Raw genomic sequence first — 22,509 nt, 5'->3', positions numbered from 1 at the left:
ACCCCTGTGTTCATATTAACATGTATGTTCCTTGGCCTGGCATGTCCCATCCCACTGTCTCCAGGTCACTTTTCCCAGGTTGCACTGTAACCAGCCCAGGCTGCAAGCCCCTCCAGGACCAGGAGCCACCTGACCCCTCACCTTTGCAGGACCTGAGCTGGCGCACGATGCTCAGCACATGTGGGCGAATCCAATGCCAAGGCTGCCTCGTGAGCATTTATTTTTTTGGATTTGCCGGGGGCCTGAGCCCTGTGCAGACAATGTGAGATAAACACCAGTTGTTGGCAGAAAGCATTTTCTTTCATCTTGTTCAGAGCTCTAATATAATTTAAAAGTCAGAGTTTTTACAATCAGAATGTAAGTGAGCTTTTTGGTGTTTTAGATGTTATGCTGATTACAATGAATATAGAGGTCCTAATGTAATTTAAAAATAACTGATGAATAGAGTGGCTGTGAAATGTTAGGAAGAGTAGTAAATTATGTAAGTGCCATGTGCCCCCATCTCCCCACAAAAAAGCCAATCCAGAACATTCTGTATGAGTTTTATAAAGAAGGAAATCTGGTGAGAGATTGTCTTCCAATTCAGCTGGCTCAACTAACTAGCTCAACACTCCCTTTCTTAGGAGTTGTGCTTATTTCCAAAATCTACCCTCAAGGGACAGAGACTACACCACTTAGAGAGGCCAAGAAAGAGCCGCTGGAATGTGTACCAAACCCTTGGCGGCTCCATCAGACAGGAACCCGACTGCCTATGTGTCTGCGTCCTTGGGACAGACAGCTGAGGGTGTGCTCACACTTGGCCGGCAGCACGCAACGACTCAGGTTAGGCATAGTCTTAAGTACACGTTGGTTTCTATTAATAAAAAGGTAATATTTTCCTTATTTCCTTAAGGAATTATTTTAAATACAATGAGAAGATTACTTAGGAGTACACCAAAAAAGGAACTTTTAACCAGAAATGGTACTCATGGCCTGAAATTCCACATGCAGGCTGAGCACTATTGAGTGGGCATGTGGTTGAGACCAGACAATCCAAATACTGACTTAAAATAAGTTATTTCTGGTAACTTCAGACATGAGGAGGTCTCCTGACTCTGGAATTCACAGCATCCTTTACAGGCCACGGAGGGCAGGCAGCTGCAACTCCAGGTCTGACCCCGCTGAAAGATGGGGCATGAATAGCAAACATCTAATGAATTTTTCCCCCCTATTTTGTTCCTTAGTTTATTTTGTTCATCAGATTCCAAGTATTAGTGAGATTACATAGTATTTTTCTTTCTCTGGCTTATTTCACTTAGCATAATGCTCTCTAGGTCCATCCATGCTGTTGTAAAGGGTAAGAGTTCCTACTTTTTTACAGATGCCCCTAACCCTAACCCTAACCCTATGCAATTTCAGCTTGGGTGGGTGGCTCAGTTGGTTGGAGTGTTGTCCCATATATCAAAGGTTGAGGGTTTGATTCCTGGTCAGGGCACATACCTAGATTGCAGGTTCAATATCGATGTTTCTCTCTCACATCAATGTTTCTCTCTCCCCCTCACTCTGTCTCTAAAATCAATTAACCGGCCCCCCCACATATCCTTGCATGAGGATTTTTAAAAAATGCAAATTTCAATTGTATTCTAAGCTGTCATATATAGGATGACTTTTTCACCTAATGCATTTACAAAATCTAATGTAGTTTTGGAATACTTCTGATAAAATTTCCAGTGTTCTAATGAAGTCATGTTTTAAAAATACCTGTTTTACCCCACAGAATGAGTCCTGCAACTGAAAGGTGTTTGTGCCATTCAGGAAAATACCCACCATAATAGGGAGGTTACGTTACACACCAAGTGGGACAAAATTAACTGAAGAGGAAGGCAGGCTGGCCAGAAATCTTAGAGACACTGTTAAGGAATTTCCAAACTTCTGGGCTCACTTCTAAGTTTACTTCAGGCGGTGATTTTTCAACTCAGGTCCCTGAACAAAAACATCATTCTCCTTCCTGTCGCCAGCCACCAGGTGAAGTGGACCCAGGTGCCAGACCTTGTCTTCTGGCAGACGGCTGCCAGGGGTAGCTTCTCAGAGCAGGAAGAAGCGGGTGTCAAGAGCCTCATTTCAGGTCAGGCAGCTCACCCCATTGACCTCTCTCCCTGAAGCTGATTACTGTCCCAGGCAGGCTCTCCTAGCCCAATTGTTATCCATCCCAATTGTTCACAAAGAACATGGATTGATTCTTGCGGCTTTCTCTCCAGCAATAAGAAGAGGCTTGGCATACAGTAGACATTTAGTCCGTGCTTCTCCGTGAATAAATGAAGAAAAGCACCTCTAGGGTCCTTGATATCTTTTGTTAATTCATTTCTTCTTAATTTAATACAGAAAAGTTTACTTTTCTGAATATTTGTTCCTGGAGTACTCATGGAGAATACTCTCATCACCTCATTCCAGCAATCTTAGAAAATAAGTTTACTTCTAATAGTAGACATATTTCACACATATTTTGAATAAAATTGCAAATGGGCACTGTCAACCCATTGCCTCCCACCTTATCTAGTCTGGTGGTGAATTCTTTTATATTTCTCAAGGCTCCATATGTATGCTGAGCATTTGTGTCTATTTTATTTAACATACTTTTTACTTTCTGTTCTTGAAAAACTGTTCTCTAGAGATGTAGAAAAAGTGGCCTTCCTTACCCTAACTTTTCTGATGTTGTAGGTTTTAGAATAAAAAGTCCACAACAGGTTTTTACACTAGTGTGGCCCACACATTTTATAATCCTAGTGATCTTTCCACATAAAACAGTGACAGAGAAGGGTTTTGTTGTTCATGCTGCTTTCAGGATGAAAGCTTATCAGGATGGATAAGCTTTCCCAGAAATCTGAATGATGATAAGATTGATTAAAAAAAGAAAAACATTACTGAATTATGAATCCCTTTGCATGTTACACTGAGCCTATGAGTTAAGAAAATACCCCAGACATTGAGATTTATCTACTGCTCAAAACAGAATGTTCTTTACAGGTCTCCACGGAGCTAGCTGCCACCGGAGTGCACAGTGCACCCCCATGGAAAGCCGCCCACTCAGGAAGGGCTTACACATACCCGTGAGAAGCTCTACAGAAAAGGTTCCAACTCCTGCTCCAAGACACCAGATACAAACATGTAGCCTTCACCACTGCTTTTCTTTCCTGTTCTTTCCCATATTTTAGATACACATTTTTATAATGGTATAACTGCACCCCAGAGGTACTAAACAACCTTTTTTGTCTGCCATATAAGGTTAGGGAAAAAAGTAGTAAAGAATATAAAAAGTATCATGAGCCCTGGTCTGAAGCAGCCATACCCACATAGTAAATAACATGTGCTGTCAGATGTTACTCATTGTCTCTGAATTATAACACAGGAGGCAGCACCAATAAACAGTCATGGAGTGTCCACTCGACCTGCAGATGCACCGTGCACACCTCCCTAAAAAGAAGCTTCCCACCCTCAATTCATTCCCCTGAAGTTTTCTTCTAGACACAAACTCTTAATTCAGAGTAATCTGCCTATGCCCAGACCTGCTTCTCTAAGGAACACAAACACACTGCCAGCAGCCAGATTTCCATTAACTGTAGAAGGGACTCACATTTGGGCGTGTCCCCTCCCCTTGGCATCTCTCGGAGACCAGCTATGAGGCTGATGATGACAACGCAGCGCTGCTGGTGGCAATCCTGTCAGTGCTCCTTACAGCCGTGCCAGACGTCCCACTTTCACAACACACTCGCCCGGGTCTATATTCTTAACGTGACTTCCATGGCGCCACATTAAACATCCAGTTCCAACAAGCACTTCTGTTTGAGCAACACTTTGACCTCAGGCTCTGAGGCTCCTACCTGCTGTCCACAGAGGACGCTCCCCCAGGCCACCTCTCCTGGCCTCTTCTTCCAGGTTGAAGTCCTTTCTGAGAATCAGGACTCAATTTGACGCATTCCAGAAGGAGAAGTTCCACTTCCCCTGTTTTGCCACTCTGACTCAATTTTAATTTACCAATTGAGTATTTTTAACCAAATACGGGGAAAGGAGCACCCAGCTTACGCCTCCTGGTCTTGTGGCAGCCGCTCTCTGTTGGATTTCACTATCACGTGAGCAGCAGTTCGGGGGAAACCAGGAGGGGAATTTGGGTATTAAGCTAAAAACAAGAGGAAAAAGACTGAGAGTCAAAACAGAAACTCCATGGCCCATTAATAACCTCACTCTGGGCAGTTTGGGAGGACCCAGGCTGTGTCCTGCGCAGCACCCACCCCACCCTGGGGGGCGGCAGCTTCTGCCACTCAGTGCAGGAGGGGCCGTGTTCACTTTCAATAAGAGCGTTTCTGAAAAGTGTTGGAAGGGACTGGTGGGGAGAGACCTCCTGCAAAGACTCCATTCAGCCCAGGTCAGATACAGACGGAGGCCCCGGGGCCCCCAGGCTGCATGTGCTCCTCCGGCAGGCGACCCCACGCCCCCTCGCTGTCCTCTGGGGGAGGCCGGGGTTGCGGCCCAAGAGTTGGTCTGGTGAGACTGACTCCACTGAAGTGAGTTCATCTCATGTTCAAATCACACCTGAGAATCTGTTCAGCGCAACCAGTAGCAAGGCCATTAAGAGACTGTTCCTGACTCTGTGACCTTAAGTATCTAAGGGCCCTGTGGCCATGGGTCCTGAGTCACCTGGACACGCCTTTCTTGGTTCTCAGATATGGGGACAGAAAAGCAAGAGGAGGAAGAGCCTTTGAAAAGGCATTTTCTAGAGCCCCACGGTGGCCCTGAGGCTTATTTTCTTGGTAAAACCTAAACTGAGACATTGGGCAGAAGGGCTTCCTATTCCCAGAGAGGACCTGCCCGAGAGGGCACAGGTGTGAGAGATGCAGACTGAGGTCGGCGTGCGGGCGTCTGCTCTCGCTCCTGTCTCTGTGAGGCACAGGAAGTGTCTCTGGGATCAGAGTAGAAGCAAGGGGCTCTGCGGGGCTGGGGCGGGAATGACCAAGAACAGAGGCTGGCCCTGGTCAGGGGCCAGGTGCTCAGAGAGCACAGGAGCCTCCCCTTCCTGTGGCTCTGGGAGGAGCCGGCATCTTGGCTCTGATTTCTCCAAATTCTGAACCCCATTCATGTGGTTTCCTCCAAACGTACTTCAGTACCAATGAAGTGTCCTGGAGATCACTAAAATGGCACATTTTCACCCCCAAAAGACCTTCCCATCTTTTCTTGTGTTTTAAATGCAGCTTTCAAATTCTGAGACTCTTCTCTGGGAGGTGTGCTCGGCACACAGCGCTCATTTTGCAGAGACTGGGAGAGGGACTGGGGAGACCAGGTCGGCTCCAGGACAGAGAGAGCGCAGTGGTCCCCTCTAATGGGTTCCTGCCAGCCAGTGAGGCCAGCCAGCACTGGACCAAGGCGGGAGAAACTAACACAATTAGCTCCTTCAGGGAGGTTCTGTCCAGTGTTTAGGGCTATTTCGTCCAACTGTGGATTCAGCCCAATCACTGATTCCACAGAAAATCACAGAAGCATCACAGAAGCATCAGTTCCCCTGAAGGGAAAAGCACGTTACTTTTTTACAAACAGATAAACTGAGGCAGCCACCGATCTCCTGGGCAGAGCCCAGGTTTATGCCCCAGCCCCAGCCCCATGCCATGAGGCCAAATACAATTTTGTCTTTGAGATTCGTCACCCAGGCTGCAGGACCTCAGGTTTCTGAGAATTCCCCACCCGCCAGCCTTCCTCTCTGCTCCAGATCAGCCATCCCTTTCAGCCGGCCCCTGGGGGTCGTAGGCTGGATTCCATGGCGCGGACCACCACCATCTCTGCGTCCTCCCCAATCACTTGCTGAGTCCTTGGCATCCTGTGGCTACTGGGACAGTAACAGGAGCAATTGGGAAGCCTGGCCAACCCACAGGTCCACGCAGCAAATCCCAGCTGCGTTCTCAAGTCGCCTGTCAATACCTATACCCGCTTCTCCATCGCTGCAGGTCTGCCTACACTCCAGGATGAGCCATGTTAATTATGACAGCTACTGCTTGACTCTCCCCATCTGTAAAATGGGTGACATTGAGATCAGACAGTGATGCAAAGCTTTATAAATAGCAAAGCTCTAAATCTAACGGTGTGAACTCAGAACCAGGGCCAAAAAGCTGAGGAAACACTTAATGGCTTCCGTCTTCACTGTGGCTGTGTCTTCCCCAGCAGGACCTAGATCCTGGTCACCAGGACATCAAAGTTCTCACCACAGAGAAAGGGGGATTCAGCCAGTGAAGGAGCAATGCACACTACCACATTCCAGATCTTCTGAATTTCAAGGTTGAATGAAGGCAGCCCTTCCCAGACAGGAGGTTTGCTCAGCCTGAGTATGGCCCTGGGGCTCTGCCAGGACTGTGCCAGGAAGATCCACTGGGATCTGTAGCTTCCTGAAAAGCTGACAATGGACACAGCTTTGTGTCATTGAACTGTACTTAACCATACAAGTCACCAGGCTTGCGTCATTCTGTCAAGGAACTAATCAATACCATGTAGCTAACGGCTTTTGTTTTCTTTTGCATTTTACACGTGCACCTTCGTGTATCAAGTGTCCGTAGACTGAGGTCTGCAGCAGCACTGATGGGCTTGCTGCTGGCTGGGCTCTCTCCTCTCAAGTTCAGACGAGTCACGGAGCTTACACTCGCTCGCCAGAGGGAAATCATTTGCTTTTGGTCGCTGATGCTGTGACTTAAGAGTAATCTAACGATAACTTTGGGTAAAAGGCTCATTTACTCATAATCCCTGTTCCCTGAGCTATTTTCCAGCTCCACGGGGACAGAGATTACACGTCATTCACGAAGACATCCTCTGTCATTCACACAAGAAATCTACATGAACCATCTCCGTACTGTACAACCCCAGGAAATACTGCAGTGAAACAAGGGCTACCGCAGCCAGGAGCTCTGACCATTCCCAGTACACCTCCTGTGGGCGACTCCAGAGGGACGGAGGGTTACAGGACCCAAGGACTCACCCTCAGCAACAGAGAGCAGCCAGGAGCACCACTCAGAATAAATGTAGTAGCTTTTCATTTCAGACACGGAGATTCGGGTAGCATTTCTGTCTCCCATGGCGGAGAGTCACCCAGGGAGACAAGACTCCCCTGTGGTCGAGCCGGCAGCCCTCCTGTGGTTACCCATTAGCCATCTTCCACTGAACTTTGCTCCCTAAAATGTGCATGAGGGACTGGCTGACTTTTTACTTTCGTTTTCACCCACGAACTAAGACGAAGCATTAAAAGGTGATTACTCTCTGGCAGGCTAACATCTGCCACTCCGCCCTGCACATTTACACATGACTCCGGGCCAGCTGGCCAAGTACAGAGTGACAAAGAAAAAGGAACGTCTGGGTCTGCCTTGGCCTCAGTTCAAGGCACAAGGGACACCTCTGCTGGCATGACTTCCCTGTGCCTTTAGGCAGGCAACAGGGAGGTCAAATACAGCTATGTTCCAAACCACTAGAGGAGAGAAGCCTATTTGCTGGAAGCTTTAAATCAGACAATACTGTCCAGAATGTCTTCGCGTCACTACCTTCCTCCATCTGATAAAATCCAATTCTCTGGATAATAGAGACATTTGCTGGAACAAACAGAGGTGGAGCCTGTATTTGTTTAAAGGAAGGTGAGTAAAGCAGACATATAGGCACCATATTCCAACATCCCTCTCTTCCCTTCTCAGCTTTTCATTCAAGGGCTGTGTGTCTCTTAACAGTTTGGGGTGTAAGCATGAGCCCCCACCTGGACACCCTCTGTTAGAGCCCAGAGAAAGCTTAGCTCCCTCATATCCCATCACAGCTGGCCCTGCCCTGCCCATCACACGGTCCAGGCTCCACAGGGACAGGGGGAAATGTCTCCCCCTCACTCCCTGCTCGGAGATCAAGGCAGTGAACAGAGTTCAAAGCTCCCGCGCAGCAGGTGCCCAGCGGCGTGCCCCGTTACATGCTGAAGTCCACACGGCTTAGACAATGGGGCCTGCGGGCTGGGGGTTTCTGGGGTTTGGGCCCACAGTTCCAGGACTCCCCAAAAAGCAGGAATCTCAGCCTTCCAGCTCTGTGTTTTCCTCGGGCCCGAGCCAAGCAGGCCTGGGAGGTTGGGGTAGGAGGCCAGAAGTAGTGACTTTCACCAAGTTGCCTGATATTAAAAAAAAACAACAACAATAATAACCAGATTTCTTCAAACCATGAAACATCGCCTTACAAACAAGGTGAATAGAGCCCCTAAGGAAATATCTCAATGCAAGTATTTCTCTTCCAAACAAGTGCACTTTAAATAAAACGGGACACTCTCTTCTTGTCTTTTCAGGTCTCACCAGCTCATCTGGGAGTTCCAAAAAAGTCAAAGAGAATAAAACAGTGAGGATAAGTGCTTCTCCTCTGCTTTCTATAGCTCCTTAAAAGATGAAAAACAGGTTTGCAAACACAAAGGCCAGTATGGGAGAGACCCAATAGTTCCAATGGCCAAGCGTGAACACTGTATTTCCCCAAATGCTTACACTCACTTAAAGCTACTTTAAATGAAACCTGGGCTTCTCCTCAGGCATCCTCACCTCTCACTTCTGGTCTCAGCACAGACATGGGCCTCTGCCTCCCAAGGTCAAAGAGAACGTCAGCCCCAACATCTGGCCGGCCGTGTGCTATCAGGTCCGACTTAGCTCAGATGGCGGCTTGTCTTGCAGAGAGCGACAGTGTAAGTTGCAGGTCAGACCCCCACTTTCATCTGGCAGCTGTCCTGGAACAGGCAGAGGAACCCAAGCAAATTCTAGAACCACACTGTTGTCTTGGCTTATTTTGGAAAGGGCCTCACTGGAATTTAGTGTTACGTTTTCAACATTTTTACATGCATTGATTTTTCCAAAAGAAAGGAAATATTTCAAAGATGTCACCCCTTGAGTGATCCAATGTTTCCAGTGTACACAGCTTAGCTATTGGTTTCCTCTAGAAATCCTTCCAAAGGAACTTTTTTTTTTGCATGTGATATTGTATCCAAACCCTTTCCCCTTTTGCATTAGCTACCAGGAAGCTCAAGTTTTGTGCTCACTTGCAGTGAACAACTCACCCAGTTGTCTGAAATATATTTATTTGCTTCTTTTAATTAATTTTTATTCTGTTTAAAATTGTCCATGTCAACCTGAAACATGTTTCTAAAAAGAGAATTTTTCAATTCTAAGTAAAACTACCAGTTTTGTTTTGTTTTTTGGCTTGTTGAAACGAATGTCCTAGGGCAGGAGAGCGTGGAGTGCATGTCCTTTCCTGTGCATTCAAGAGCCCGCTGTAGGTAGTGTTCTATTTCTGAAAGGACAGATCAGAGGTGACATTCAAGAGATTATCCCTAATTTCTACTAAATTAATTGATACCACATCCATTTCTGGTTATCAAAGAAAACTACAATCTTGCAACTATACTTTCTCCCTGTGCCCTCTACTTGCAGTGGGAAGTCTGACTGCTGGATCATCTCCTAACTCGAAGATGCTTCTTTCAGTGCTCAACCCAAGGAAAAGAGCTGCAGTGCCTGGGAGGTCTGTCCTCAGGGACCCACAGGCCAGCCTGACCCAGACACACATGAACCCATGGGTTTTCAAGGAAAGAACCAGGGCAAACTCACAGGCAAGCTAGAATGCCCAGACCGGCTGCTTCTCTGGGAGCAAAGAAAACTTAAGCAACAGGTGCCTGAGAGTTTGGTCGCCGCTCCTGCAGGTCACGGGGATTTAGCTGCGAAGTGCCAGGCTGCACTAGTGCAGGGAGGCTGCACCGTGCAAGGAGGCCAAGGAAAGGATAGTGAACAGTGCAGGGACCCAAGAGGCTGCATGGAGCTACGCTGACCCAGAGCCTCCTATGTCACAAAGCACTTAATTGTCCATCGTTCACACTGGGTCCCGAATACCAACAAGCAGAAGCACAGCAATAAAGGCATCTAAAGAGCACTAATGATTAAAAGAGAAGCCACTCAAGTCAGATGGCACCCTCCCTGCTCCTTACCTCTGCACAGGCTCAGCAATGACCCCAGCACCAAGGGCTCCCATTTCACAGCAAGGGGATGCTCTGGGGACCCCCATTTTGTGGTAGGGGATACTAGGGGCCCTATTTCACAGAAGGTACCTTGGGTGCCTTCATTTCAAAGAGAGGATGTCCCAGGGGCTCCACTTCCCACAAGGGGACACTCCTGAAACAGCAGAACCACTTGCCCAGGCCTCATGCGGGGCAGGCTCAGGTCTTGCCTTTGCCCCCACTCCTCATCTAAGCCTTGAGGCATCAGGATGACAACACAGTCCTTTCACAGTCAGGTGTCCCCGGTGCCACCCTAACGGAGCCGGAGCACAGATACCCCAGGGCCAGGGCGGGTCTGGTCAGACAACTCAGGGACTCCCCGCCCCGCCCCAGATCCAACCTGTGTTTGGAGTGCTCCAGACAGCGGGCTCGGCAGGACTGGAGCTGCGGAAATGGAGCCCTCCCACTCCTGGCATGTGCTGGGCAGGGACAGGGTCCACACAAAGCCCCTCATGACCACCGCACCCACTCTGCGTGAGGGCAGAAGTCAGTGGACCCAGCGGGGAGGTTGAGACCTTGCTCCGTTAACCCTGAATCATGTGTACAGGTGCAGCTGAGCTCAGAATCGCCACTGTGAAGCAGTCAGACTTTCTGCGTGTGGGCTCCGTTCCTGCCCCAAAGGGAAACTGAGTCTATGCCTGAGTCCCAACCAGGCCTGAGTCCACCCAGAGCCAGGACCACACACGCAGCCCCGGCCCAGGCCCCAACACCTGATCTCAGGGAAGGTTTCACACAGGTTTCCAGGTGCCGCACCAGGCTTCTGTCACCCTCTCCTCGGCACTGTCCGGGAAAGCGCCATGGGGTCCCCAAAGCATGGGCCTGGCCCTGCCCTGTTATTTCTGATGTCTTGCACGTCACATTAAGGGCATTTGTCCAGGGAACAGATGCTACCCTGACACCCTAACAATGTCCCACAGCGTGCCTGGGGTCACAGAGTCAGATGCCGTCCCAAGTTCAACAGCAAACCTCTTGTTTTGGGGCTCCTGAAGGAGGGAAGGGGTGCTCCTGGGAGGATGAAGCAGGCATATGTGACAAGGCCCTTTCCCCCAAGTCAATCTATTAGAATATCCCCATCCTTTGGAAGTCAGTTTGTGAAAACATTGAGACCTGTGAGAATTCGATTGTGTTGTCTGGCTGAGCAAATGCCCCAAACTCCCATGCCCTTCCCTAGTAAAAACAGTGCTATTCCGAGAGAGAGATGTGGCCCGCGGACTCCCTGATGTCCGGCTGCAGAGGGCAGGAGCTCGGACGCTGGGGCCCCATCCTCCCGCCCGCAGGACTCCCCTCGAAGCAGGAAGGCGCGGCCTGCAAGCCTCACTTGCGGAGTGTGCTCACCTTACAAATGTGCTTTCCTCGCGTCTGCCCCACTGTCGGCTCAGCCGAAGCAGAGACAGATGCGTGGATCCACACTCCTCAGAGCCAGAGCACAAAGTAAATCAATTAAAACTAGACCTGAAGTCTGGCTTCAACAAAAATTGCCCAACACATCCTTTCTAACCGTTTTTAAAAACTCTTGCAAATGGCACACATTTTTTAGTTAAAGAAATATACAGGGAAGTCCCCGCCCGCTAAGGGGACACTTGGAGCCTATCCCTGTTCACCTTGGATGATGCCACCCCATTCCGCCTCACCCAGCTGTGGGCGCCTTGAGGTCCTCCGGCGCCTCCGGGTCAGTGGCCAGAATCGACGTTGGAGGTGCCCTGGGGCTCCCCGTGATGCTCCCTTCGCAGCCATCACTTTGTCCGTCCACCAGGGACACGCAGCATACACAGTGGAGGCTTCGATTCTTCAGATAGGCTCATACGAGGGCCAACTGCAGCCCCTGTGTCAGGGTGGTGTGGGTGAGGACACCCGGGTGCTTCTCTGCACGCTGCTCTAGTGACTAGAGTGACAAGTCAAGTCTTTTCCCTGGACTCCCTAGCCTTCAACTGCAGGCCTCACTCCGTAATGACCATCTGTCCCAATGGCCCGCTCTGGGCGGCTCAGAGCCTGCCCTTGCCGCAGACTGCCTCCTTCCACCTGTGCAAGGGGGCCAACCCACGGAGAACAACTCCGTGCCGCCTGCGCTCCACACCCTGCAGGACGTGCAGGGGTAGGAAGTGCCTGTGGTGTCAGAGAAATACCCCTGCAGAGTGGGGGCAGGGCCACGCCCTGCCAATCTATTTGCAAGTTCTGGGCGTTTCCTTCCTTAGAAAGGGGGGCTTCTGCTGGCTTGGAGCTCGGAATGGCAAGGAGCTGCTCTGACTGCCCAAACCAAAAACACCTTCCAAGGTCAGGAAGTCTCAAGTTCAAACAAACAACTGTGCAACTACAAGGCAGGAGGAAGGGAGGGGAAGTGGCCCCAGGCTTTCTTGAAATAAACTGGAAGTTCCTCCGTCTGTTACTCCTGTCTGCTGTCCAGCTTGGGAAAAAGGAAATGATAATGCTGCTTTGCTTGGCAAGCGGACACTTTCCACAGAGAGATGCTGAGCGTGCCCGAGGCCCAGAGGCTCCGGGCCCTGGTGCCCGTGCCACTTCCCCTGTGGGTGAACGCTCGGGACTGCCTCGTGACAGCAGGGGCTCCTCCTGCCCCAGAGCTGCTGCCTGCTGCGGACACACTCTCATGTCTCAGATCCTCACCTCTAACTTGACAGGCAGTATAGTACAGTGCCATGTAAAATATAATGCTGTGGCTCGAAGGGCTTAAGCACACTTATTATATGCTGAAGGCTGCATAATAAGGCAGTGACAGAGGTTAGCACTTAGGTCTGCCTAAAAGACCACGCTTCGCCCCGTGCCCCATGGTCACTTTTTTATAAGCTAATATGATTAAAGCAGGTGTCTCTGGTTTACAGCAAGATAATGTATTTATTTAAATCTAGTTTTCAGGGCACGCCACTCCTCCCATGTGTATTAATAGGCCGAGGGGACCCTATGAAACTGGTGTGCCCTTTCCGCTGGAGACTGTGAAGCCAAGGAGATGAGCTTGGTCTCTGGAACGTGTGCTTTCTCGGCCTCTAAGAGGCAGCAGCTTTGGTATCCGTTTCCACATGCAGTGACTCTCCCCAGGACTTTGCTTGGTTATGTGGAGATTTGTACTTCTGAGCACTAAAGTTGTCAAGAGAGTAAGAAAGGGCAGGAGCAGCAGGCACTGGCTACTCGAGTCTCCCCTCCACCACCCTCCACGCCCACCTGGTACCTGTGGGTGTGGCCAGCTGGCCTCCGGGGCTGCCCGAGAACTCAGGAAGTGAGGCTAGCTCCCTGTGCTGCATCCTTAGGAAGATACAGAGGAAAAGCTGCACGGAGCCTGGAAAGTCACAGTCAATACTTCTTTCACCCAGAAGCAAAAGAAAACTGAGGCCGCGGTTCAGAGCGTTAGCAACGGGTGCCGTCAGGCACTCGAGTTCTCATTTCTGCTCCTTCACACTGGCTGCCAAAGCAGAGGCCAATCCCAGCACACAATCAGGAGGAAACAGATGGTGTGTTTGATATGGCACGTCCAGGACACAGGTCCTCTTTCTGTGACCAGGGAGCCTTCAGTTAGGTTCAGTCCATAGGACCCCAGGAAAAGGCGCATGGAAACATGACTGCTTAGTGGCCCGGCTCTAGGTGTTTACTAACTGCAACAAGCCATCTGTCATGTGCCGTTCCTGAGGTAGGTACCGAATTTATCTCTCTTACGTGTGTCTTTCCCTTCCCCCACATAAGCGTTAGGATATGCAGAGAAATTTGTGAAAATCTGGACTGTCAGTACCATTCCCAAGCAGCTAGTAAGTCAGAACACTCACACGTGCGCACATACAGTTTATGATTCAATGGGTTCTTTTCATCAAGTGGATCTGGGTTAATCTAACTTCCCCCGAGTATCTAAATATGTTTTAAAGATGTTACTAATTAAAACCTTTTCCAAAAGTCAGTTCTGAATATGAACCTTACTCACAATCTGTCAGTTTCTTCGTCTTACACGTCTGTAGCCTCCGGGTTTGGCAAACATCTTGAAAATTTTACGGGATTTTCCCAGCAGTCAGTGGGCATGTTTTCCCCTAAGATCCTCGGTAGCTCCCAAGTGAAAAAATACAAAAAACACTTGATATGCACATTCTCCCTCACATGACACTGGCCCTCGCTAGGTGTATTCAGTGAGGCTTGGGGAAACTGAAGGCATCAGGCCTCTTGAGAAGTGGACTGACTTTTATTTTATATCCCAAGAGTCTATTTTATACAATATGACCTCAAGCTATTGTTAATTTCATATCAATAAATGGCATGAATTTTGGCAGTAAAAGAGTCTTAAATTAATCATGTCGGGAAAGCAGGGAGTTATTTAATGTAGTCTTCAACCAAATGAGATGCTGGGTAATTTAAAATTCAATTCTTCTGGGGCTGATGCAGGCAGGGAAGGGACCACCTGCTGAACTCTTTCGTTGAAGCCACACTTGAGGACTCGGGTACAAAAAAATCGTGTAGAGAAAACCACACATGGTGCTTACTACATTTGGTGGACTTCCATGAGGCCGGCACGTGCCGGCACGTGCTGGCATGTGCCGGCATCGCACACCAGCACTGGAGGAGTCCCCGGCCTCACCAGGCACACCTCCCTCCCATGAACAAGTATTGCTTCTCCTCACTTTATCCTTTTCTGGGTTTTTCGCTGGATGTGGTACCTGGCACCCCTGCCTGACTATGCATAAATGATTTGTTCTCCTTTTCCATGTCTGGTAATCCCTGAGGTCCATGAACAGCCACACAGCTGGCGAACCCTCCTCCTGTTCAGCACCAGGTACAAGCCCTGTCACCTGGCACTGCCCTTGGCCACAGCCTCACAGTCTTGCCTGATGGTACTTCCTGAGGGAACCACACTGCTAGTCACCACTAACTTGTTCAATGTTTAATAGGGGGCTTCGAGTCAGATGTTTCTTGTCATTTTCAATGATAACAAGGACAGAAAGTTCTGGGAGCTGGACAATCAACATAACATGTAAGACACTCTGTAGTTCTAAAATTCTGAGGCCTCTGTAATCCAGGAACAAAACCATCGATGGAGAAACCATAGAGAGTGTCAAACCGGTTATTCTTAAAAGAAACTTTTTAAATGATATGCTGAGTGTTTTTAAACAAAGGATACATCACAAATGACCAGTCATGACAAACTCTAGAAATGATGCACACCCAGGTCATATGCATTTAGGTTTCTATTAAAACACAGATAGCAGATGACATGGTGGTTGAGGTCCTTCCTAAACTGTGTTTGCAATAATCTTTCAAAGACACAGATTGGGACATGGCTGGGCCAAATTTTAGATGAAGGTGTCCCTATGCTGAGAATAAGCTTGCAGTGTGTCAAAATGCTCACATCTACTTTCCATGTCAGGTTCTAACACTTACCACATTAAGTGATGGTTTGTGTCTGGAGATTGTTGATGATGAAGCTTCCAGATCCAGGCAGATCCTCACTGTCACATTCTACCGGGGTGGACAAATAGGCACATAGCAGACTCTCTAATTGTCTGGTGAGTGGATGAATGAATGTGTCCTTATGAAAGAGCGATTCTGCAAATACTAAGGACTGGATTTCAGAAAACAATAAATATTTTAGCTATTACAGCATTGATGGAAGCATAGAATTATAAAACTGATAAATCATGGAAACCTAACATCTACATGCATTCAATGACTTCCTGTATTTTGTTACTATTTAATACAAAATGATATATTTTCCCTTCTTAAGGATTCAGAATTCAAAACACTTAAAATTTTTTTGCCTTTAAAGACACAGCATCCTACAAAAGTGAGGTCATATTTGGAACATTAGTTCACCATACCTAAAATTTTGCCAAAAATGTCATCAGTGAAACTTAACACTAGTTCTTTGGTGAATTAAGTGCCACAGCCATGTGGTATGATTATAAAAGTAAGAAATTAGCTTTCATGCTTTGGGTATTGGATTCATTTCTTTAATAATATTAATAATGGAATAAAGCAAAAAGCTAGAACATTTGCTGAAACCCTAATTTAGATACACACAAGCCACTTAATCTCTAAAAGGTAGAAAGAACATCCACTCTTTTGTACATTCAAACTTGCAACTTTAAATTTTATTGACGGTCTCCTCCCAAAAGTGTGATTTCTTCTCAGTACTTGTGTATCTTCTGGGATTTAAGCTGGGACACATGTTCCTCTGAGGGAAAGGAGAAAACGCTCTCCTGTGAAACTCCTTCTGAAGAGCAGAGAGTGTGCTGAAGCCCCATCCACCGGTGCTGTCTGTGTTAACAGCACCACTGTGGAGAATCCTCCCTAGATATTATGGCCCCTAACTCGTCCCTTCCTTTCCAAGCCACGGCCTCTCATATGCTTCCCTTTTCTTCTCATGTGCCTGGAAAATCTACACGTTTCATTACTGGGGTTGTTAATTGAAAAATATAGTTAATAATATGTGATCATAACGGTAGCAACGTGTACTGAATGCAAGAGCCAAGCACTCTTAATTATGTTCCTATGCAACAAAGGCATCGACAAGCATTTGCTGAGAGCCTCCTGCAGGCAGCTCTAAGTGTCTTTTATGTGAATTTAACTTACTTGTTCTTCACAGAAACCTGACAAGGAAGCTGTTCTCATGGACTCACTTTACAGATGGGGAAACTGAGGCACCTCATACTGACAGATGGCAGAGTCGGAATTTGAGCCCTAGGTTATGGCTCCAGTTGATGATTTCAGTTTCTAACACACTTGCTCTCTGCAGTGGTGCTATGATTATCCCCCAAAGTAGAAAAACCTCATTCCACATTTTATCCAAAGAGTACTACATGAATGTTGCTATATTTTAACTTTGGCACTTAACTAGAATTAGAATTTAGGCAACTAGATTTTTGTATGTGCATCAGGCAACTGCAATAGCTTATTTTGAAACCTACAACAAATATTTATTTCTCTAAAACCAGAGGTTTAAAATGAATGTGACCAGATACATTCTTAGTTGATCAGAAATACAGGAATGTGAAAATACTACTTATAACAATATAAATGCAACTGCAAGTGTTAATGATATTACTTACATAAAGATGATAATTCTGGCAAAGACGTGAGTTTAGACACAAAGGAAAAGATTCTAATCCTGGCTATCCCTGTATGTGGGTACCAGGAGAAAACAGTAGATATACCACAGGCAGCCTCACTGTGTAGAAATAAGCTGCAGAAGACCATGTTTGGTTAAACTGTGAACCAATGGACCTTAAGAGACTGTTAAAATTATTCTCTTCTAGAGAAAATGTGTTTACCTATTTCCCGAGTAGCTGAGACTTGGGAAGCTTTTCATTGCAATGTTTATGAATTGTTACTAATTATAACAAAAAAGGGTTTTCTCAGGTCATGTTCTTTTATATATACTAGTTCCTAAAAGTCTGATTATGGGGTAGATTCTCAGTTATTAAGCTGGTGCAGATGACCAACAGCAAAGTTTCCCTCATCAGGAACATTTGCCAATAGAGCTTCTAAGAACACGTGAATTGAATAAAGACTGGAGCAAACCGGCCACCTTTAGTGGTCTTTGCAGATGAAGCACCACGTGGTCCCGGGGGAGGCTCACAAGAGTCTAGAACATGGTCTTTGTTCCTTACGGAGCTCCAAATGTAGTAGGGAGGACAACACTGATCTGCCAAGCAATTACAGACGATGCAAATGGCACATAATGAAGTGCTACAAAGGGGCTATGTGGACATAGAGGCAGGAAGGCCAGGAGAGCTGACTGGTCCAGGAATCGGTTCTGGGAGGAGGGAGGCTAGGTATTGAGGTAAAGATGCAGGAGGACACTGACCATATGACTGTCATCTGGGGACACTGGCCAACATCTGGGGACACTGGGGACAGGCAGGCCAACCAGGGCAACCCATGGCAAGAACCATGCTGAGGTTATGAATATGGTACCACCAACACAAGACCCACTTAAATCAAAACAGTTTTACGTTTGTTCGTTTGTCTGTTTTGCTTAAACAAAGGGATAATTTCCAAGTAAAAACAGAAACATAAATGGGATCAATGTTTAGAAATCCAAATTAAGATTGCTCTCTTCAAGATGTTCAAAGTGTGTTTTATTTGGAATTGCCTTCAAAGTCCCTATTATGCAGCAGATCCTGATAAGATCATTTAGTACAACACTGTTTGGTTATAACAATGATGAGATAACATAGGAAGTTAACTTTTATTTATATTCTTAAAGTCATAGAACCTGTTGAGGACATTTAGTGAGGACTTTACGATAAAGTATATATAGTGCCTTTTGAACACTCCCTTTTAGCCACCAAGAGTCTTTATTTTTACAAACAGTCTACACTCATTCTTTGTAACGATGTCCATTGAACATGGATATAACTCAGAGAAGTTTGCAAAATGTTTTGAGCAGTCCTAGCAATTTTAAAAGGTACTGAATCTGAGAAGCCACTGTAGCTCCCAGGGCCACTGCAGATCTCCAGCTGGGCTCCCTCTGAGTCCAGGGGACAGCACTTGCCAACCCCATTTCAACGGCCTAGCAATGCACTCACATGCACTTTGGTTTTGGGGTCCTTTGGAAAAATATTTCCGTTTAGTCAAAAGCTGATTGCTGTAATTTTTACTCATTGATTCACTGCTCTTAACTGTGAGACCTGGAAGCCAAGAGAACACCTCCACTCCTTCTCCCACTGGACGGTAGCTGGTATGCTGGACAGACATGTATGTGTTTCTGGCAGCTCTTCTCTTTTCCAACAATAGTCGAGGACAACATTTCAATACCTATTTTAAAAATGAGAAGACAGCCTTGGCTGGTGTGGCTCAGTGGACTGAGTGTTGGCCTGAGAACCAAAGGATCACTGGTTTGATGCCCAGTCAGGGCACAAGCCTGTGCCCAGTGGGGGGGTATGTGAGAGGCAACCACACAGTGGTGTTTCTCTCCCTCTCTTTCTCCTTCCCTTCCCCTCTCTCTAAAAATAAATAAATACATAAAACATTTTTAAAATAAAAATAAATAAAAATGAGAAGACAGTGGAATCAGCCTGAGAACTGTCATTCTCCCATGGTTGTTCATGGTTTAAATAGCAGCTTGTTGTTCAGCTGTCTATTTAAATCATACTATCTGTATCAGTCAGTGAGTGCCATACTAACACTGCATGACAAGCTGCCCCTAACTGAGTGTCACATAAATGATAAGTATTATTCTCATGTTCACCACTTTGTGTTGGTGGCTCTGCTCCACATGCCTAATTTTGGGCCCAGGCTGGAGGTGCCTTAGCTGCCATGGGTATGTGTTCACAAGGGATCACTGGAGAGTGGGAAGGGCTAACCCACTGTGCAAGCACATGCAAGCATCAGATCTGCCAAGGCCAGTCACATGGCCAAGTGCAAGTCAAAGGGGGCACACATGCTCTGTCCAGAGTGGAAGGGGAGAGTTAGTGCTTGCTAAAAAGGAGTCCAAGCAATCTCAGTATCCTATAGTCACTCTCCTCTTTGTTCATGGAAGACAACAGAGAATGTAAAGAAAGCCTTTCTCAAAATGCAGATACCAAAATATGAATAAAGTCCCTTTGACTTTCACTCTCTCACTCATAAAAAGTTAGTTTACTAAGAATTTAGTGAGTCTTTGTTAGTAGCTGGGGATGATCATTTTCCTTTGTATAGACTCACACTTTTATCATTCATTTATGATAATTAATTTGTAGTTTCTCAGTAACACATTTTCTTTTTGAAAATCAGAAAAATGTTCACAAATATTTCATCTTTAGGTGTTTCACCGTCTGTCACGATTTCTCAATTCACATCAACATGTGCTTCCTACACCTTGCTAGTTCAATATGCATGAAGCACATTTATGTGCCAGGCCTGGGGACACAAAGTCAAACTGATGGATGCGGCAAAGGAGGCACCAAGCAGACCGTTCAGCGGGGACGGCACTGCACCCAGGGCTGTAGGCACAGGAGCGCAGGAATACCAGAGCCATGTGGGCAACAGGAGAAGGCCTCCCCAGAGCAGCCCCTGAGCGGGTGCCGGGGGGAGGGCCCAGTATTAGCTGAAGGGTGAGCAGGAGCCCCAGACAGGATGGCACAGGCGTAAGATGTCCTCCCTGTTTCTCACTTGATTCCGTTTCGGGAGTCCAATGAAGAACATGGGGGCCTAGCTTTCATCTTCCCACCGACCTGAGCCTGGGCGTCTTCCCAGAACCTCTTGGCCTCAAGCCTGGGCAGCAGACTCACCTGGCTGGGCCGAGCCTGAAATGTGCATTTCTAGCAAGCTTCCAGGTGATGCCTGGTCCAGGGCCATACCCGGAGAGCCCTGTGTTAGATGGAGGAAACCAGGAATACCTCCCACGGACAATTCTTTAAAAAAGAATAAATCACTAATTTCATCCCACAAGCTTCTCCTTATGCTCAGAATCTCCAAAACTCATTCCCGAATCCCTGCTAACAAGAGTATAAAATGTTCCCTATGCAAGCTTTTTGTTTATTTTTAAAACTAGTTCCCCTAGTTCATAGTCATACTAGCAGGCATGGGTGGGTACTAATTCAATGGGAACCACGCTGGATGGAGTTTAATGCTGCGGATGCTGTGAGCCATGCATTTAAAGCTCTTATGTTCAGTGTCGTGAACATTTCTGTGTGGAAATGTGTGCACCAACATGCCACCAGCTGAGTCACCCTTGAAGGGATCCTTTCCTCTGACAAGTGCGATAGAGTGGTGTCAGACTGTTCTGCCTCCAGGGATGCCCTGGGAACCTTCTTATCCTTGAGAACCCATTCTTGATACTCTGGTCCTTCAGCCCCCAGCCTGCTGCTGTGCTAAGCACGTCTCAGTCAGGCACCATCTTCCTAGGGAGGGTTTATGGCCAGAGAGCAGGGAGAAGCCTGGGTGGTTCAGGTCATGGAAGAGAGGCCTCAAAGTCCTCTTCTTTTCCTCTCATTGCCCACGTCCAGCTAGGCCAGCCGACCTTCAAACATGTCCAGAACCCCACTGTCTGCAACACCCGCCACCTGTGCAACTGCTATTCTGGTCCCAGTGGCCATGTACCTTCTTCTGGACCTGAAGTGGCAGTGGCCTCCCCTTCCCATAGTTCCCTTTGTCTCTTCAGCAAGCAGTCAGATGAGCCTTTAAAAACCTAGATGAGATAATATCACAATTCTGCTTAAATGTCTCAAAGGCCCCTGATTTCCCTTAGAGTCTGCACTGAAGTGGGAGCCGTGGTCCCACAGTTCATATGCAATCTGGCTGTCATGGATGAACTGTGTCCCTCCAAAATCTCTATGTTGAAGCCCCAATCCCCCAAACCTCAGAATGCGACTTTATTTGAAGATAGGGCCTTTAAAGGTATAATTAAGGTAAAATGAAGTCATTAGAATGGGCCCTAATCCAATGTGACTAGGGTCCTTATGAGAAGAGGCGATCAGGATGCAGATATGCAGAGGGGGCCGACCCTGTGAGGACAGAGGAGGAGGGTGGCCATCTACATACCAAGACGGGAGGCCTCAGGAGAAACTAGCCCAGCCAACACCTTGACCTCGAACTTCCTGCCTCCAGAGCCATGTCAATAGAAGTCTGTTGTTTAAACTTCCCAGTCTGTGGAGCTTTCTTACAGCAGCCAGATGTGACCAGTGTGGTGGCCCAAACCCCTCTGCTCTCACTCGGGGCTCGTCCCCACTGGCCCATCTGTCTCCTTGCTTTTCTAAAGTCACACAACAAGAACCTTCAGACTCCATAATGCAAACATAAATAGCCAAATTATACACAGAAGAATCTTCCAAAAGTTTGTACACATTCTACACAAAAAATTCTTAGGGTGTGTCTTGGAATTTCTGAGTTAACTATTTATTTTCATGCATTAACCCAAGCAGAGCCCTCACAGTGCTAACTGGAGTTGGCGGGGCAGAGGGGGGCCGGGCTCCTCACGGGGCTGTAGGACTTGGGCTGGTGCAGAGCCAGTGAGGAAGGTCAGCCCCGGGGATGCCAACAGCTGGTCACGGACCTCAGTTGGGGGACACGAGGGAGAGGTGAGCATCATTAGGGACCCTGGAGGAGGACAAGTCACAACAAGCCCTGCCTGTGGGGAAGCCAGACACCAAAGCCCTTGTCAGTATGAGCAAAGCTTTCTGACAGGAGCAGGACTCATTCCGACAGGAGACCAGAGACAACGCAAGGGCAGAGCTCTCCATGGGCCGGACATGGGGGATGGCATGCGCAGAGGTGGACGTGTCCTCGGCTGGAGCCAGGCTGTCCTAGGTGGGGGACCCAGGGACCCCCAGGGCAGAACCATGGGGTTCCATTAAGACAGTAACAATTAGCTGCAGAACTGAATCTTTTCTTTAGGGAAAGCCAGAACACAGAAAACCAAGGTCCTTTAGAAGGGAAGGCTTATGCAGGGTACAGGCTCCACAAATTAAAATCAAGACTGTGGCTGCATCATCTCCCCCACAAAGCACTTTCTAAATATTTGGGCTTCCTGTTCTATGTTCTTACCT

General features: G+C 47.5%; 1 protein-coding gene across 6 annotated transcripts in view; it reads right to left on the bottom strand.

Annotated features, from left to right (window-relative positions):
* The window catches only part of MCF2L (MCF.2 cell line derived transforming sequence like), a 111,955-nt gene that overhangs the window by 85,979 nt on the left and 3,467 nt on the right, over window positions 1-22,509 (bottom strand). The window contains exon 1 of one of the 6 annotated variants that reach the window (XM_054565871.1): window positions 15,422-15,436. The exons of 2 other annotated variants lie outside the window; for them this stretch is intronic. Coding sequence is in view for 3 of the 4 variants with exons in the window: in XM_054565864.1 (XP_054421839.1) it covers window positions 11,689-11,791 (103 nt within the window). In the remaining variant the exon portion in view is untranslated. Of the gene's footprint in view, window positions 1-3,610; window positions 4,311-6,988; window positions 8,457-11,688; window positions 11,817-15,421; window positions 15,437-22,509 lie in introns of those variants that run through there. 3 more of the 6 variants (XM_054565864.1, XM_054565865.1, XM_054565870.1) reach the window with 3 other exon arrangements.

This window comes from Pteronotus mesoamericanus, unplaced genomic scaffold, assembly GCF_021234165.1.
Source record: "Pteronotus mesoamericanus isolate MK-2021 breed Mesoamerican mustached bat unplaced genomic scaffold, CSHL_Meso_final contig_169, whole genome shotgun sequence".
Taxonomy (NCBI): Eukaryota; Metazoa; Chordata; class Mammalia; order Chiroptera; family Mormoopidae; genus Pteronotus; species Pteronotus mesoamericanus.
The sequence above is the reverse complement of the archived record's forward strand: the minus strand, read 5'-3'. Positions and strand labels throughout refer to the sequence as shown.